General features: G+C 37.1%; 1 protein-coding gene across 5 annotated transcripts in view; it reads right to left on the reverse strand.

Moving 5' to 3' along the window:
* Positions 1-9,601: 9,601 nt before the first annotated feature.
* Positions 9,602-16,167, reverse strand: part of MIB1 (MIB E3 ubiquitin protein ligase 1) — a 68,671-nt gene continuing 62,105 nt past the window's right edge. For all 5 annotated transcript variants that reach the window (XM_065752593.1, XM_065752594.1, XM_065752592.1 and 2 more), the window contains 2 exons: positions 15,023-15,123; positions 9,602-9,852 (listed from right to left, as the gene is read on the reverse strand). In XM_065752593.1, the coding sequence (XP_065608665.1) occupies positions 9,712-9,852; positions 15,023-15,123 (242 nt within the window). In that variant the 3' untranslated portion in view covers positions 9,602-9,711. The remainder of the gene's footprint in view (positions 9,853-15,022; positions 15,124-16,167) is intronic.

Genomic DNA, 16,167 nt, shown 5'->3' on the forward strand with positions numbered 1-16,167 from the left:
ATCAGGGGGAAAGTGAAAAACAGAGTGGAGAGGTACACTTTCACTCAAACATTGAAAGCCTGTGTCTTTTTAGATAGCCTTGTTACTAATCCACTAACAACTCATTCAAAGATGCAGACAGCTGCTCAGGAACCTTCTTTTAAAGCTTTTTGGGGTGTGCCCCCAGATTCCTGGGCAAGGCGATAGAAACATCCCAGACACGGTACTACTGACCTCTTCTCAGACACCCACCCTTTGGTAAAAACACAATTTCATGAAGAACACCATGTTATCATGAAGATAACTCACCCTTCAGGCAAAGGCTGAAGCTCACCTTGTTGCTTGGCTTAGGGCTGCATAACCTAGAATGTGCCAACTCCTTACTTTTCTCCCCTAGAAAAATTTGGCAGCTGCAGGCCACCATCGACAACTTTAAAAGCACTCAAGCTTAATGGTCAAACACCTGTGTCTGACAAAACAATCGGGGCTAATTTTGTGGGAAAGGATGTGAGAACTCACAAATTCCAAGCACGACTGTAATAATGACATTGATTTTCTCTCAAAACTACTCATCATCTGTACAAGTAAGGCAGCTCTACATTTGAGAAATGAAGAGAAAAAAAAAATCAGCAGCATTAGAGAATCCAAGTTCCTGTCTTGGGAAGTGACAGAGGATACCACTCCTTCCCCTATAGCCCCATTGCATTCACACACCCTATGAAAAGGCATTCTAGGGATAGGCAGGATCACGGTGGGGAACCGACAGGATGGAAACATGTGCTCTATGTTTCATTTCAGCCATCCAGATGACAGTTAGCACTTATGGCAGCATTTTCAGCTAAGCAAAAATTGGTGAAGAAAATGAAAACTAGGCATAGATTCTATCCATAATGGGAGGTTAAATCCTCCTCCTGTCTGGATCGATCTTTTTATTTTTGTTTTGTTTGTTTACTGAAGACTTCAACTACTTTGTCAAAGTTGAGGAAGTCCTGCAAAAAAACAACCTGTGAAATCATCCAATGACTTAACTCCTTCTGGAGTGCCCAGCGCCAGCTTGCCAAATCTTGGCGTCATTATTTGACTCAGCACAGCAGATTAAGTCTAAAATTAAATGTCTGGTGTCACAGTTTTGCTCCTGAACATATGCTTTTCATATTTAATTAACTCATATGCTACTTAAAACAACATCAACTCAGGGCCCAGAGGGCTTGGCCCACTCAGCTCTACTTGGCCGAAACACTTTGAAGGTGCCAGTGATCTTCAACTACAGAGTGCTGCAGGGCAAGAACTTCACATAGGTGATTATTAAGTAGTTGATCTGTAGCAGCTTTCTATACTACTGCTTTTTTGCAAGCACCGTGATACAAGCCCTCAGGAGGACAAACAAAAAAATATAAAACCCATGGAGATGGCATTGCTCGCAATAAAAATTGCCATTTGAGTTTTTTACCTCACACAATTCCTAAGATTTAAATCTATGGTTATAGTCTAGTTTTCAGTTTCCCACTCCCTTATTCTAACTCACTTTCAGCTTACAGAAAAACAAATATCCTGAAACAATTGCTTGATCCTGGTTCTCATCATACAGGTGAGAACTGCTGCAACAAAAGCAGCACCTCAATGGCAGACATAAGCTTTTTCTTATACTGACAATATTAAGGAACAAGGGTTATTGATAAAATAACGTGAAATTTTGTTGAGATCAGGAATTCCTACTGTCAGTATGCACAACTAAGATTGGAGTCAGACGCAAGGATAAGCTCCCCTGTACTTAAGCCAAGGCACTGTGCCAATCTCAGTGTAACGGAGATTAATTTTAGTAAGTCTAGGAAAGAACAACACTGAGAAGGATGGGACACAGTTCTGCTATCAGTAATACTCACAGGAAGAACTTGAAATGGAGAAATTGAGTAGTGGGAGACAAAAGAAAACAAGAAATGCAAAAATCATAATAGACAAAAAAGAAAAGCATGAGTTACAAATACGAAGGAAAGGAAGGTCCCTTGTTCATTCACCAAGCAGAACATGTGCCAACCTGAAAGACACTGACCCTACTTAGATTCTTATTTGTGAAATACGGTACAAGGACTGGACAACTTTGTCTAGGTTTCAACTGTCCAGTCTGTTTAGCTTCCTGATAGTAAAATAATGAATTACTTCTAAGCTGTGTCTCCAAGTGAACTGCATAGTCTGTGGAGACCTGAGAATTTGGGCATTCCTCCCACTAAGCAGACTGGGAGGGTTCAAAGCATATTTAACCATAACCATAACCGTGCTACTAAAGGGTGGAAAATGCTAAGCAGCACTATCCATCCAGGGAGACTGCAGTTACCATTAAGAATACATGGGACGCTTATACAAGAATTTTTTCCCCTGCTCACTGGACAAACTCTCTCCTAGAAATTATCTGCTCCAATGACATGCTTCTGGAAAAAAAGAGCTAGGCTAAATGAATACTTTCGACTAGAGCTAAAGGTAAATACTCCACTGGAACTTTGCCCTAATCAATAGTAGCAATGTTCATGTCACAGTGTCACATGAGAGTCAGAGGATAGAATATGGTGCTCACTGAAGTCAGCAAATAAGCTAATTATACTTAGCCTGCTTGAAGAAGGGTACAAGTGAGGCCCGGTCCACCCACATATTAATGCAATCATCATTATCCTTATCCCTTGTTTGCTCTGTGCTCATACTACAAAAAAAAACAAAAAGTGTCCCAAATGGAGTGCGCTACTGACCCCTTGTGAAACACTCAAACATTGCAGGGTGCACAAGCATCGCCGTGCACATCAGCTGGCATTCGGTTTGTACACTTACCTCCTACAGATCTAAAGAAAATTTAGTGTGAAACAGTGCCATAGTGTCAAGGGAGGTCAGTACGTTATCATCACATGTGCATATTTTCATGCTGATTTGCAGAAACTAAGCCTTGCATTAAGTTTCTCAGGGCAGTCAAGTAAGCTTCAACAAATCCACATTGTAAGAAGTATATTTTACAGTAAGTTTCTTACAATTGTCCCGCATTGTAACAGAATAAACAGTTTACATTATCAGCTGCACAATTCTTGATTCCTAATATCATACAAATCTCTGAATCCTTAAGAGTTGGAAGGGAGAAAATTTTTACACAGAGCTGTTTTTGTTATCTGCCCTTTCTTCTGGGTCTTCCATCTTCCCAATTGTAGATAAAGCCTCAAAAATATGAAAACATCAGTACTTTAACAGTAGTCATGTGCACTGTGTCCATTATGAGCTGAAACCCTAGAGAGCCCAAGCCTTAAATCTATGCTAAAGCTACTACCACCACTTTCAATGGAATAGTTATGCAAATAGCTCGTAAGCCTGAAGAACAGTATGTGTTTACAATGTATTGTGATAATCTGCATCAACTGTTTTTAAATAGAGGCAAAAAATAATCAAAATCTTACTTATTCACACAGACCTGTCACATAAAACAAGATTGAAGAAATCTTGAAAAAGGAGAAAGTAAAGGCCGGTGAGCCTCACTGCACTGCTTGGGAAGAACACGGAACAGATCCTCCTGGAAGATAGTTAAGGCACACCTGACCAATCTGGTGGCCTTCTGTGTTGCAGTAATGGCATCAGTCAAGAAGGGAAGTCCAATGATGCCATCTATCTGGACTTCTGTAAGGCCTTCAACACTGCCCCACACGATATCCTTAAGTTGGAGAAATATGGATTTGAAAGGTGGACTACTTTGTCAGTAAAAATTTGGCTAGATGGCTGCAGCCAAAGGGTGTGGTCAACAGTTCAACGTACAGGTCAAAGTTGGTCACAAGTGGAGACTCCCAGGTGTCCATCCTGGGACCACTGCTCTTCAGCATCTTTATCAACAACTTAGTAGGATCAAGCATACCCTCAGCAAGTTGTGGACAAGAACAAATAGCAGCAGATACAACACAAGGAAGGAATGCCATCCAGAGGGAACTGAACAAGCTTGAAAAATGAGCCCACAAAAACCTAATAAAGTTAAATAAGGCCAAGTGCAAGGCGTTGCACTTGGGTTGGGACAATCCCATGTGTACAAACTGAGAGAAGAACTCACTGAGAGCAACCCTGGGGAAAAGAACACAAGGTCCTGGTGGATGAAAAGCTGGCTGTCAGCCTGTGGTGTGTGCTTGCAGCCTGAATGGCCAATGACATCCTGGATGGCTCCATCAAAAGACCAGTGAGCTGGCAGGGAGAAGGAGGTGACTCTCTTTCCTCTGCCCCATCTGGAGTACTGCATTCAGACTTGGGGCCCCCAGCACAAAAAAGATGTGGAGCTGTTGGAACAGGCTGAGGAGATCATGAAGATTACCAGAAGGCTGCAGCATCTCTCTTATGAAGAAAGGTTGAGGGAGCTGGGCTTGCCCAGTCTGAAAACGAGAAGGCTACAGTGAGATGACACTGTGGTCATTCATAACATAAAGGGAGCTTATAAATAGGACCAAGACTGACTTTTAATGTATTCTGATGGCAATAAAACAAGTGGGAACGGTTTTAAACTAAAGGAGGGGAGACTTATACTAGATGTTAGAGAGAAATCCTTTACTCAGAGGGGAATGAGGTGCTGGCACAGCTACCCAGAGAAGCTGCGGTGCCCCACCCCTGGAGGCACTCAAGGCCAGGTTGGATGAGACCCTAGGCAGCTGAGCTGCTGGGCGGCAGCCCTGCCCACGGCATGGGGTGGGACTGGGTGGGCTTTAAGGTCCCTTCCAACCCAAGCCATTCTGTGATTTTATCATTAACAGCAGCTCTAATCAGTACTAAGAACTATATTTTATAGAAAAAAAAAATAGAAAATAATTATAGAATAAATAATATTCTACGGATAAAAACATTTTACCTATCTCTACAGATTAAAAAAAAATAGTCCACAATCTACCCTTCATAGCTTGGATGCGTTGCTTAAAAATATTTGAGTATCTGGAAGACTCTAAAAAAAAGATTCTAAAAATCAAGAATACTTGGAAGTTTGCAAACTCCCTCACTAGACAAAGTCTGTTGCGTCTTTCAACATTAAGCATCAACAACACACAGTTACCAAACACTTGTCCAGGAATGCCATTTTCTAATTCTGTGGTGACATCTAACATCATTACAACTAAGAATCAAATCAAATAAGTTGTAATCTCCCCTTCCCAACAATATGTGCACAATAGGGTTAGTATCAATCCCATCTCATTACATTTTTAAATCAAAGCTACTGAAGAAGTGAGAATATCTTATACAACAAGTTTTATTAACCGTTCAGTACATTAGCATTTCTCTTGAGAAGCTTAGACCTTGCTAAGCAGTTTTAATGAAAGCAATTATATAATGCTATCTGCATACAGGAAAATCCACTACATCCACACAGACAACCATAAGTTTCTCCAATAAACAGTCATGTCAAAAACTACTGAAAATACAAAGTTGGTTTTAACGGTAACAAAAACGTTCCTGCAGTTCAGTAAAACTGGTTTTCTAATATGAATAATTTGTACTCATGAAGACAGTAAGCTCGTGATAAAAAAAATATTTTCTAGAAGCGTAAAACTACTTTATTTATTGTAAATATGAAATGGCATGCAAACATAGAATTGTTCCTGATTCTCTCTCTCCTTTTGGAAACACTTACTGGGCCAGAATAAAGAAGGTATTTTTATTTATTATTATTATTTTTTAATACAACCACCTCTCCCGTTACACAAAGAACATCCCACACAGAGCATTTTATCAGCTGTTCTTCCCAGAAACGCTACTTTGGTAACACTAAGCCCTTCATACCCCACCCCCCGATCCCAACTGGTGCAACAACGGAACGACTTATAGAAAGCTTAGCAAGACCTACATTTGCTGATTTTCCTTTACAGAAAGTATATACAAGTGCGTAAATCCATGGCAGGGATATTACAGTTGTATGAACATAAACTCCTCAACTGGGTTCAAAAGATACTTGTATTCCGTAAGGACTCTACGGCTGCTGCCCATTACGTAGTTCTATCAAGGCACTGTACAGTCATTAAATCTACAATGCTCTCCAAGACGTGCTGAAGAATATTGTAAATGTATTTAAGTTGTTAAAAAGCCCTGAGTCAGAACTTTTTTTTTTTTTTTTTAAACCACAGGCTCAGCTATAAAACTTCTGGACTTCTTATACTAAAACCTCTGCAATAACAGTTTTGCTTTGTCAGCGCAAACAAGTTACAAAATACATAAAAAGACAACAGGATGACTTCCAGCAACTTATGCATGAGTAATATATAATGTACATTGTGGCAAATCATATACTTCTACTGGACGTAATGTATACAGTCAGTAAAAATGCTTTGCAATGTATTTAGACATCAAAACTGTTGAAGGAAAAACAAAACTGAAATGTCCCCCATCCTTTCCCGAATACAAACTAACCAAGAATTCAGAGAGAAAGGAGGTAGCATTACTAAAAGTTAGGATGCTGTGATTCTTTAAGTGAAAACCTGACTCTGAAATACGTGGCACAAAGAACAGGATAGGCTTTTCAGTTCACCAGCTGCTACTGGAAAATTGAGTTTCTGATGCTTGTTGATGCACAGTACTGTAGAGGAAGCTTCAACAGACCACTAGCCCAAAGCAGCTTCTTTGAACAGTTTAGTGTTTGCATAAACTGCAACTAACTCTGCTAAAAACAGGTATGCACACACAAAACTTCATCTCTAGAAAATATCTACACAATGAGGACTTAGATTATTCTAAAAGGTCATTTAATGTCTTTAAAAGAAGCTAGAATACCAATTGTAAGACTATGCTAAGAAGGCACAAGTACTTGTGCAAATCTGCTAGATCCTCACTCAATTCAAGTTAAGAATAATAGTTTCTAATCAAACTTTCATATTTACAAAGTAGCCTGCTTATTCTTCTGCCTAGTTAATTCAGTATCCATGCCAGTACAATGGGATTCCTCCAAACTCTTAACTTAGAAGTATTGAGTATTTCAACAAATAGAAAGTATGTATCAAGAGCCCCAATTCTAAAAAGTGCCAAATGAGTTCATCAGGAATTTGGGGCAGGTCTGTAAAAACAAAGCAAAACCAACAACAACAAAAACCCAACAGAATTATTTAGCATCTTCTATTAGCCTTTTGGGTTGTCTCCATACTTTAAAATCACTTTGTAGTGATATGACTACTTATGTATTTTACTGAATTGAAAAGAAAAAGGATTTATTTAAACACCTGAACATACCTCACATCTGAACAGTACTGTTAGTTGTTTTCTTGATGGGCTGAGGAAACTAATGGAGGTCTATCATCCAATTCAATTTCATAACTGCTGTTAAGCATTGAGGGACAATCGTAAGAAACAAAGACTGTTTTCCATCCTTTTCATCCTCTGTCTTTAAGTGCTACTGGATTTGGTAACACTTTTCTTTGTCAAGCTTTGTCAAGTTGTATCTCGCACTGGGAAGACTACGCATCTCTTTCACCTGTTAATCAGGCCAGTAGTAATACTTCAAGCATGTTACTCTACCTTGCACTTCTAGTTCAGTTGTTTCTCTTGATATAGCATCAAGTTAAACCCCCAACACTGCTACCTTTTAACTGCAACTGTCACAGAGCACTGTCCAGTAAGTCCACGTGGGATAATCACAGTACAGAAGACCACAACTGCTCCTATAGCAATACCTTCAATCATTGTGTCTATATCCACAAGACTGTGATGATGTGCAGGTATTAAGAGTATCACAGAGCAACTTACAGCTTCTCTGTTGTAAGGCACAAGCCTAACAATGGACTTAACTGTTCTTGCTAGTATCTTGTCTCCTCCAGACCAGGAATATTTAACATTCAACTCCAGTTTTCCACCCAGGATGTTTTAGATGAATTCTTATTCAGCTGCATTTTTCAACTAATGTGATGTTGAACCACTTTCAAGTAGTTCTAACTTGTTCCAGTGAAAAAGAATTAGAAAAATGCCAGCTGCTACAAAAAGGTTTTGGTTTTGAGCTACAGTATCAAGAAGAAATTCACTCTGCCTTTATGCTTATAGAGGTCTCCCTGAAGAGTAAGTAGGGTATGATATTCAAAATGCATCTCCCAGAACTAGAGGAAACAGATGTGATGTGTTACAGGACAAAAATCAGGATGGATGGACAATTGACACGTCTTCCTACAGAACCATTTTCAGTGGAAGACTGGAAGGAAATTGAAGCCTACTGTAGACACTTCAGTTGCCCAACACACTATAAAAACAACAGGCTTAGTGGCATACATAGTATCTAAATGAATACAGCACTGAGCACTCACGTGCAATTGGAGCCTAAGTGGAGGCGGTGAAAAAGGGAAGTGGAAAAAAAAGATTTTCACTGAAAATTTTCCAGAGCTCCTTGAAGTCTTCATATTTTAGTGCAGGGATCCAATGAATGCCAAAAAGGAGAGCTACTTAGTTTGGCCAAAAAGACAGATACAAAGATAATTTAGAACAAATGACTACTAATATACAAAATAAAACAACGTTATATTGATTCCAGATTAAGATTGTGTTCAATGAAAAATTACTGAAAAAATTCAATTAGAGACAATTTCATCTCACCAAGGCACTGCTCTGAAATCTCTGTTCTGCCAACAATATCCTGAACTGCACTATTACCTATTGCTCCAAACTAACATGGCTTTAACATTCAATGTAGATGAAAAGCTATATTAAATCTTTGATCCTGCTGTTGATCACTCGTCTGGAGACAATGTAACTACACTAAGAAAGGAAAATGATACCTGTTAAAAGCTTGCTTCATACTTTGTAAGGTAAGATACTGAAGTGATGTGAACTTTTGCAAACTTCACGTCCAGGTTTTCTAATTCATAGACGCTGAATATTTAAATGGCCCCACATATATATCTGATCCCCCAAAACTGACCAAATTCACTCATCTGAAATGGATAACTGACTCACTGCTCAAATGTTCTCCTTTACAATCAAATTAAAATCTATTCCATAAGAATCTATGAGGCTAGCAGAGTCAAGAGGCTCATATTATTTAGGTCAGCTTGAAACTGTTACACTAAAGTGCAGTTTGAAGAGCATAACCTTTCTAAACCAGATTTGTTTATTTTTCCTGATTCTTCCCCAGCTCATCCTCAGCAAAGGGCACATTAAAGTTCAAATTACCCTAGCATTGTATTTTGAGGCCTGATCTTACGGAAATAGTATTATGTTTATTACAACTGTGCATACATTTTGTATAGACTTTGCATTATTGTGTGTTTCAAGATGAAAATTATTGCAAATCATAAACATCACAGGACATTTGAACATTCTCCAGAAAAGCATAAAGCAAAAAGCACTAAATATATTTATATTCAATAGTAACTGGCAATACAATTAAAAAGAAAAAAACAAACAAACAGAAAAACTACATCACTCAACACTTTATACGCACATTAAAAAACAAGAATGAAACCAAAACAAGATTGTCCCTTTACACTTTAGGGATAGAAAATGACAGAAAGAAAACAAACAAAAATTAAAAAAAAAAAAACAAAAGAAAGGACTGCTGTAAATTTGCATCTTTTCTAAGAGTAAAGTTAAAAGTTGACTGCTCAAATACTGTTCTATTATTTGGTGCCTTCACAGTCTTTACTGAACCTGTGCTACAGTATTAGAAATGTTTTCATTAGAACCTTTTACTGCCTTTCAAACTCGCAGAGATTTAAATCATCAGAATGTCCTTACTATTCATAAGCTAAGAACAGACACTTGTTCCACTTCTTAATACAAAAGAATCCTTCGTTCAATTGCCTTGCGGCATATGGGGCATTCACTCATTCGGTCTCCACAAAGCTGACATGTTCCATGGCCACAGAGAAAGATCATATTCTTCAGACGGTCCAAACAGACAGGACACATGGTCTGTAAAAGATTTTAACAGGTTATATAGTCAATGGTAGCAGGGATACAGTATTGAGTATGCAGTACAGACATTACTTAAAGTTAACAATGAATATGCCATCTTAAGTGTAACAGCCTGCTGCCGAAGCATAACTCAGCTACTAAAGCATATATTACTTAGACCTGAAAAGTTGTGGGCTCTTTTTTGCTCCCATGTATTTTTGTTTGTTGTTCGTTTTTAAATGAACATTTTTCATCTCATCCACTTAAAGTACTGTGACTTTTTCTGCCCCATCACGACACAAAGTTTTTGTCTTCCCCCCTCCACCCCCCCTCAGATATGATATCTTTAAATAAGTCAATCCAGTAGCAGGTTGATACCACGTTTTCAGCATCCTCATCTACATTTGCAAAATTAAGACACATTTAATTAGCAACATTTACCTTGACATAATGTAACCTTTCAGGACACAAACACTACACAAAGTATTATGTCATGTAATGCTCAGGTACATGGTTTAGCAATTCATTCTCAAGCTCTGTAGCTCATCACATACTTACCTCTACACAATAAGCACTGAACAAATGCATAAATAACAAAAATACTGCATTATCAGTATTCTATGTAAAGATTCAATACTAGCAATTCCAGTCTTTGCTTGTGGAAATTATCTATGTTTTTATATGAAGAGCAATTTAATAGATCCGTGACCTTCATTCATAATAGCACAGCAAACTTTTAAAATCCGTTTTAATTGCTGAACATTATAGTGACAGCCAATGCCCAAAAAGATCTCCTAAAGCTCTTCAACAGCAAAATTTATTTTGCACCAAATGATAAGAAACAACGTCCTTCACCTTTTGTCATACACAGAAACTAAAGTTTTTGTAAGGCATGTTCCTTCACCATAAACATATTGCAACTATATCTTATATTAGGATTTCATTTTTAACAGGCTTAATAAAGGTTAGTAAATGAATAGATGTTTCAACATATAATTGTTAAGATTATTCTATAGTCTGACAAATCAAATACAAGATGCACTCAAGATCTGAGACACACTAACATTTAAAAGCATTGATCTCATACCTCATACACTTATGATATGAAACACCAACAAGTCCAACATTCCAAACAAATTCATTTTATCACCACCTTGCACCTGTGACTTGTTTCCACACTTATCATTGGGAGTTTACTTCAGTCTGTTCACCTCGTGAGAGAGAGATGATCCATGGCAGAAACCCCATCGAGTATAATCTTAAAGCATCCTTTCTACAGAAACGATAGATACTATTTCCTAGGGTAGGTAGCTAGATGAAGACATTTATACAGTAAATCAATAACATCAATCTTCTTTCACCAAGCTCAAATTCACACAGAATTTGGCCAAATGCCTGTTTTAATCTCCAGGACATCAGTATAATGGGCCAGCAGCAACACACAATTTCCAGATAAATTCTGACACTTTAAAACACAAACAAACAAACAAAAATATTATTGACAAAACCTATGCTCTGCCTTTGTCAGAATTTCAACAGCATCATACCAAAACACTCACAAAACAAAAACTTGCAGAAGAACAACAGTCTGTCAGTCAGTCAATTCAGCTTGTTTTTCCATTCACACCAAGCCACCACCTATGCTTCCCAATGGGAAAATCCAAGCTTGCTTCTTCCTGTAACACAGTCTTCACTATCAAGTAGCTGTCAGTTTCTGATGAATACACAGCTGCCTCATTACCTGACACCCTTTTGTCGAAGACTGATAAAGGCAATCCAGATCTCACTTTTAAGGAAAAATAAAACCAAAAGCTTATTATATGTTTTTAGCATAGCTATTTGCCTTTATCTCTAAATATCATCTTAGAAATACTGAACTTACAAAGGCCTATTTTCTCCTAAGTGCTACACAAGTATTTGAAAAATAAAAACACACACCAAGTGAATCAAACAAAAATATCTGTTCAAACACTGTTACTTTTGATCAACTAAATCAATGAAGCATTTTCAACTTCTGCAATATCATGCAGTTTTAACAAATTGCCCGATTCCTCCAGCTCAATACAAACGTAGAATATTTAAAATACATTACTTATTTATTTCTTAATATTATGCTATTTTAACATTTATGCTACTTCATACAGTAGCAGAATTCTGCTGGCAGAAACAAACTTGCTGTCTGCTACGCCACTATTCTGACAAGGATTTTCTCAGTTAATTCAGAAGTTTCCCAGAAGAAATGTAAGAAAAAGTACCTGAGCTTTACTCAGTTTTCAAGGAGCACTCAGAATCTAAGTGCCAGCTCATTCACATTTTTACAATGGAATAAAGTTCATAGATAGATGCCTTACACCCATTTTGCGTCACAGTAGCATGAAATGAGCAGAACATCCCTTCACTGTCTGCTTTTTCACTAGAACACTCTCTGTATAAAACCATATTTTGAGTTTCTCTTATCTGCCAGGATCGCTTGACTCCCATCTCTTGAAGCAAACCAGATAGTACAAAAAGGCACTACATCTATTATATGTGAGAATTACTTTGGCAGAGAAGTAAGAGTAGTCTTCAAGAAGTGCTCATCACACTTGCTATTTGGTCTGATGATTCAAATAAATCATTTTTTATCACTACAAAGATGTTTTAAACTGTTTGAAGTATTTCTTCATTATCAAAAATATTTTCTCCAACAACATACAGGTGCACAGTGACAAAATAAATTCATTATTAAGTAGAAAGAAAGTGATGTAGGTATGGTGAAGGAACATACATAAGATATGAGTCAGATGATGGTGATTATGTATGAAATGAGGTGAAGGTATTGCAATTACAGTCACAAGGGTTCACATTCAGGGAATCCCTGAAGAATGGTGTGGTCATCAGATGTGGGAGATTCAGCTGACATCAGGCATCACTTCTGCTCGGCATGAGAAATGGTTTTAAAAGCTTGCTGCACTAACATATTACATTATCATTGAAGGTATGAGTTGAAACATAGGTTTATACCTGCTGAAAGAGAACAAATTAATTTTAAGTATGAAAACATCAACAAAAAAGGAAACTATTAAAGCACAAATCAGAAGTATACGTGACTGAAGTTCAACGCTGTGCATCATGTGAAGCACAGATTTAAAAGATCAGATGACTAACTGTAATCAAATCCTACTTGCTACTCAAAAGTAGGATACAAAGTTTGCCTTCTCACTGAGTAAGCAGAAATGATACTAAACAAAACATGAAAGAGTTTCAAGACAAAACCACACGAAACAACCAGAACAACCTCTTTCTGTCAAACAGGTGTAGAATAATTGTTAGTTATACACTGATTTTAAAAAGTTTAAAAAAGACAAAAGTGAACGTCAAAGAACCTCAAGTTCTCCAAACATTTCAGTACTAAATCTTATTTGCTACTGCAAATACAAAAGCCAGAAAACACAAGCCCATAATGACATGTATAATTTTTTTTCTCCCTATCACAATGTAACTTCCTGATGTTGGAAAGCTTCTTGCTAACAATTCCCTATGGTAAGAATTGTTACGACTAACAGAGCAATTTCAGAAAACTGGAAAAAAAACAAACCTGAGATCACATCCAATCAAGGAGAAAAATTTCAAAATGAAATATTCATCCTTTCATATCCCCATTAAAAATAAATTGTTACCAAATCCAAACAGAACTCAAGTCATTTATGAATTCAAAGTAAGCAGAAAAAAATCTCCTGCATCTGAAGAAAACACATAACTTGGATTTAAGCATTTGTCTGTATATTTGGATATAGCACTCCAAATGCCAAAGTAGTAGCCTTATTATCTCATTCTTTACATCCAATTATGTTCAACAGTAAAACTGAAGCAAGCCAGTAGATTTAATAAGTCACAGATATGCAGTAGCTCCAGATATTATCACTGAAGAAGGCATATATTTTTCATATGACAATTTTTAATCTGCGTGTTCTTTTATACAATCTACAAAGGAACACGTTTTGAATAAAATATTTGAATTCTAACTGCTAGCAGGGTCTTTGGCCAATTCTCCATATATCAGGAGCAGTTCTTTTCAGACACACTACCAAGGCTAAAACCTGACAGAACACCAGTTCTCAAATTTAAGGTATTTAAAGGTACAGGCCCTAGAAGTGGTGATCCAAAACTTCAGCCTTAACTTGTAAGTACAGCTGAAAGCAATAACTGTCTCAGCTGCATGTGATGCTGACATCAATGAAGCATCACATACTGCTATAAGCCTCCAAGAGGAAAAGGCAAGTAGTAAACAAGAAGGCTTCTCCATCTCCTGTATCCATTAAAATGATTTTTTCCAATTGCTATATACAAGGAAGCAAAAAATCACATCATCAAGGCCCTCTTCTAATGCATTAAGTTCATGCAACAGTTAGATATTCCTTCACTGCTGAAAACATCTCAAATATTCCTTGTTCAGATGGAAAAGAAGGAAAACATTTACTGATCTACCATAGCAAAGTCTCACATGTAGACAAGTATGTAAGCCATTCCAAATGGAATACCTTTACAGGTATAGCAAATTTAAATACCCTCAATTATCTGAAACATTTTTTTGGGTCTGTATAAGGTTTCTAAATCTCACACAGTTTAGATAACCAATGAATTACCACAATAATCTGTAGCCAATTTGAATAGATTTCCACCTGCAAATATGATGCATAATTACAAAAGAAAAAAACTGTCACTTATATCCCAAATATTCCAATTACATACACACATTGGAGTTCATTTTGTAACCATACACAATTGCCTTTCATGATGCAGCCAACTGACAGCCACTGTTCAATGGCAGCTGACAAACAGACAAGTACACGTTAAGCTAGACACAGAGCAGCCAAGGATATCTGCTTTTGTGAGAACAAATGCTGCAGCTAACACGTTCAGGTCAGTTACAGCAGCACAGGACATACTGACTGGGCAGAGCACCTTTTTTTAAGTCACACTCACACAGATGCTCTGGTAAAAGGATCATCAAAATGTGCCACCTTTTTTTAAATCTACACATGGAAAACAAATGAAGCATATCACAAAAAATATCGGTTATTTAACGAAAAATTAAGAACTGAATCACTTCAATGAGTTATTCTGTTTTAAATAGCAGAAGATGCATTGGCATTTTACAGTTCCCTTACTTGTCCATGGATTACTTTTTTTTATCTAGCAGTTTTACCTGTTCCTTTATGTCTTGTAACTGTTGCTGCAGCTTCTGTACATCTGCGTTCACGTTAGTGTTGTCTTTGTCCTTCTGCATAACTGGAATGTTACCACTTGCTAGAGAAAACAGATTTTAGAATTTAGAGAAAAGAAAGATACGCGATTACATCTAATGAAATAGAAATACTTATTTTCAGAATAGTAGCTATAATTATTTCAATTACCTGAAGTGATGTCATTCAAACATATTTGATAATCTGAATTCACTATAACCTCACTGCAGCTCAATTCCCAAATAAGTACTGACTTTTCTAGCAACAAATGTGGTAAATACTTCCTCAGTAATGCAGCTCAAGATGCCTGTAAGCCCCTCAGTATTCTCACAGTTCTTATCTGTCAGCAATGACTCTCCAGTGAAGCTCTTTGCATATACACAAAAAAAAAAGACAAAAAAAAAAACCCAAAAATCTAAAGCCAAGTCCTTTCACACTGAAAACATTTTTTATCCACACAGCTGATTCTATTTGGTGATGAAAATTATGTAAGTGCCGTGGAAGTAGTTTGCTGAAATTTTAAACAAACTCAGCATGCTGGCTTTATCTTTGACAGATCCAATATTGCTATGCGAAACAAACAAAATAAATTATTAATAATAATAATTAAAAAAAAACACAACTGAAAATAGTTAGAAGATTGTGATTTTCAGGATTAAACTTGTCTGTTTAGGAATACCATTACAAGAATAATCTGGTTTTCCAATTCAGATAAAATGCAGCTCAACCATTGTATGCCACACATTATAAATATCCACGGATTATTTTCCCATGGAAATAATTTACAGAAGGCACAAGTAGTTTAAGAAATGGTCAAAGAAGGTTTTACAATCTAGCACCTTCATTATGAAAGTTACTTATACGTAGTTGCAAAATATTTACCACTCCTTTATTAGTCAGATAGTTCCAGAAGTAAAAATAGAACACACATTTGCTCACTTGCACAGTAAGTCAAACTTCTGATTCGTAGGTCCATTAATAAGAAGTTAATGTATGTTTCAGCTTCTACTCTGGATGATGGAAGGAAACTTTTCATGAATGGGTTGGTGCTATCAGAGCCTCTGCTGCTAGCAGTGCAAACAGCAAATGGAGTACATAACACTGCTTT

Source organism: Cyrtonyx montezumae, unplaced genomic scaffold (assembly GCF_038088225.1).
Source record: "Cyrtonyx montezumae isolate F1298 unplaced genomic scaffold, pur_monq_1.0 scaffold_8, whole genome shotgun sequence".
In the NCBI taxonomy this organism is placed as follows: Eukaryota; Metazoa; Chordata; class Aves; order Galliformes; family Odontophoridae; genus Cyrtonyx; species Cyrtonyx montezumae.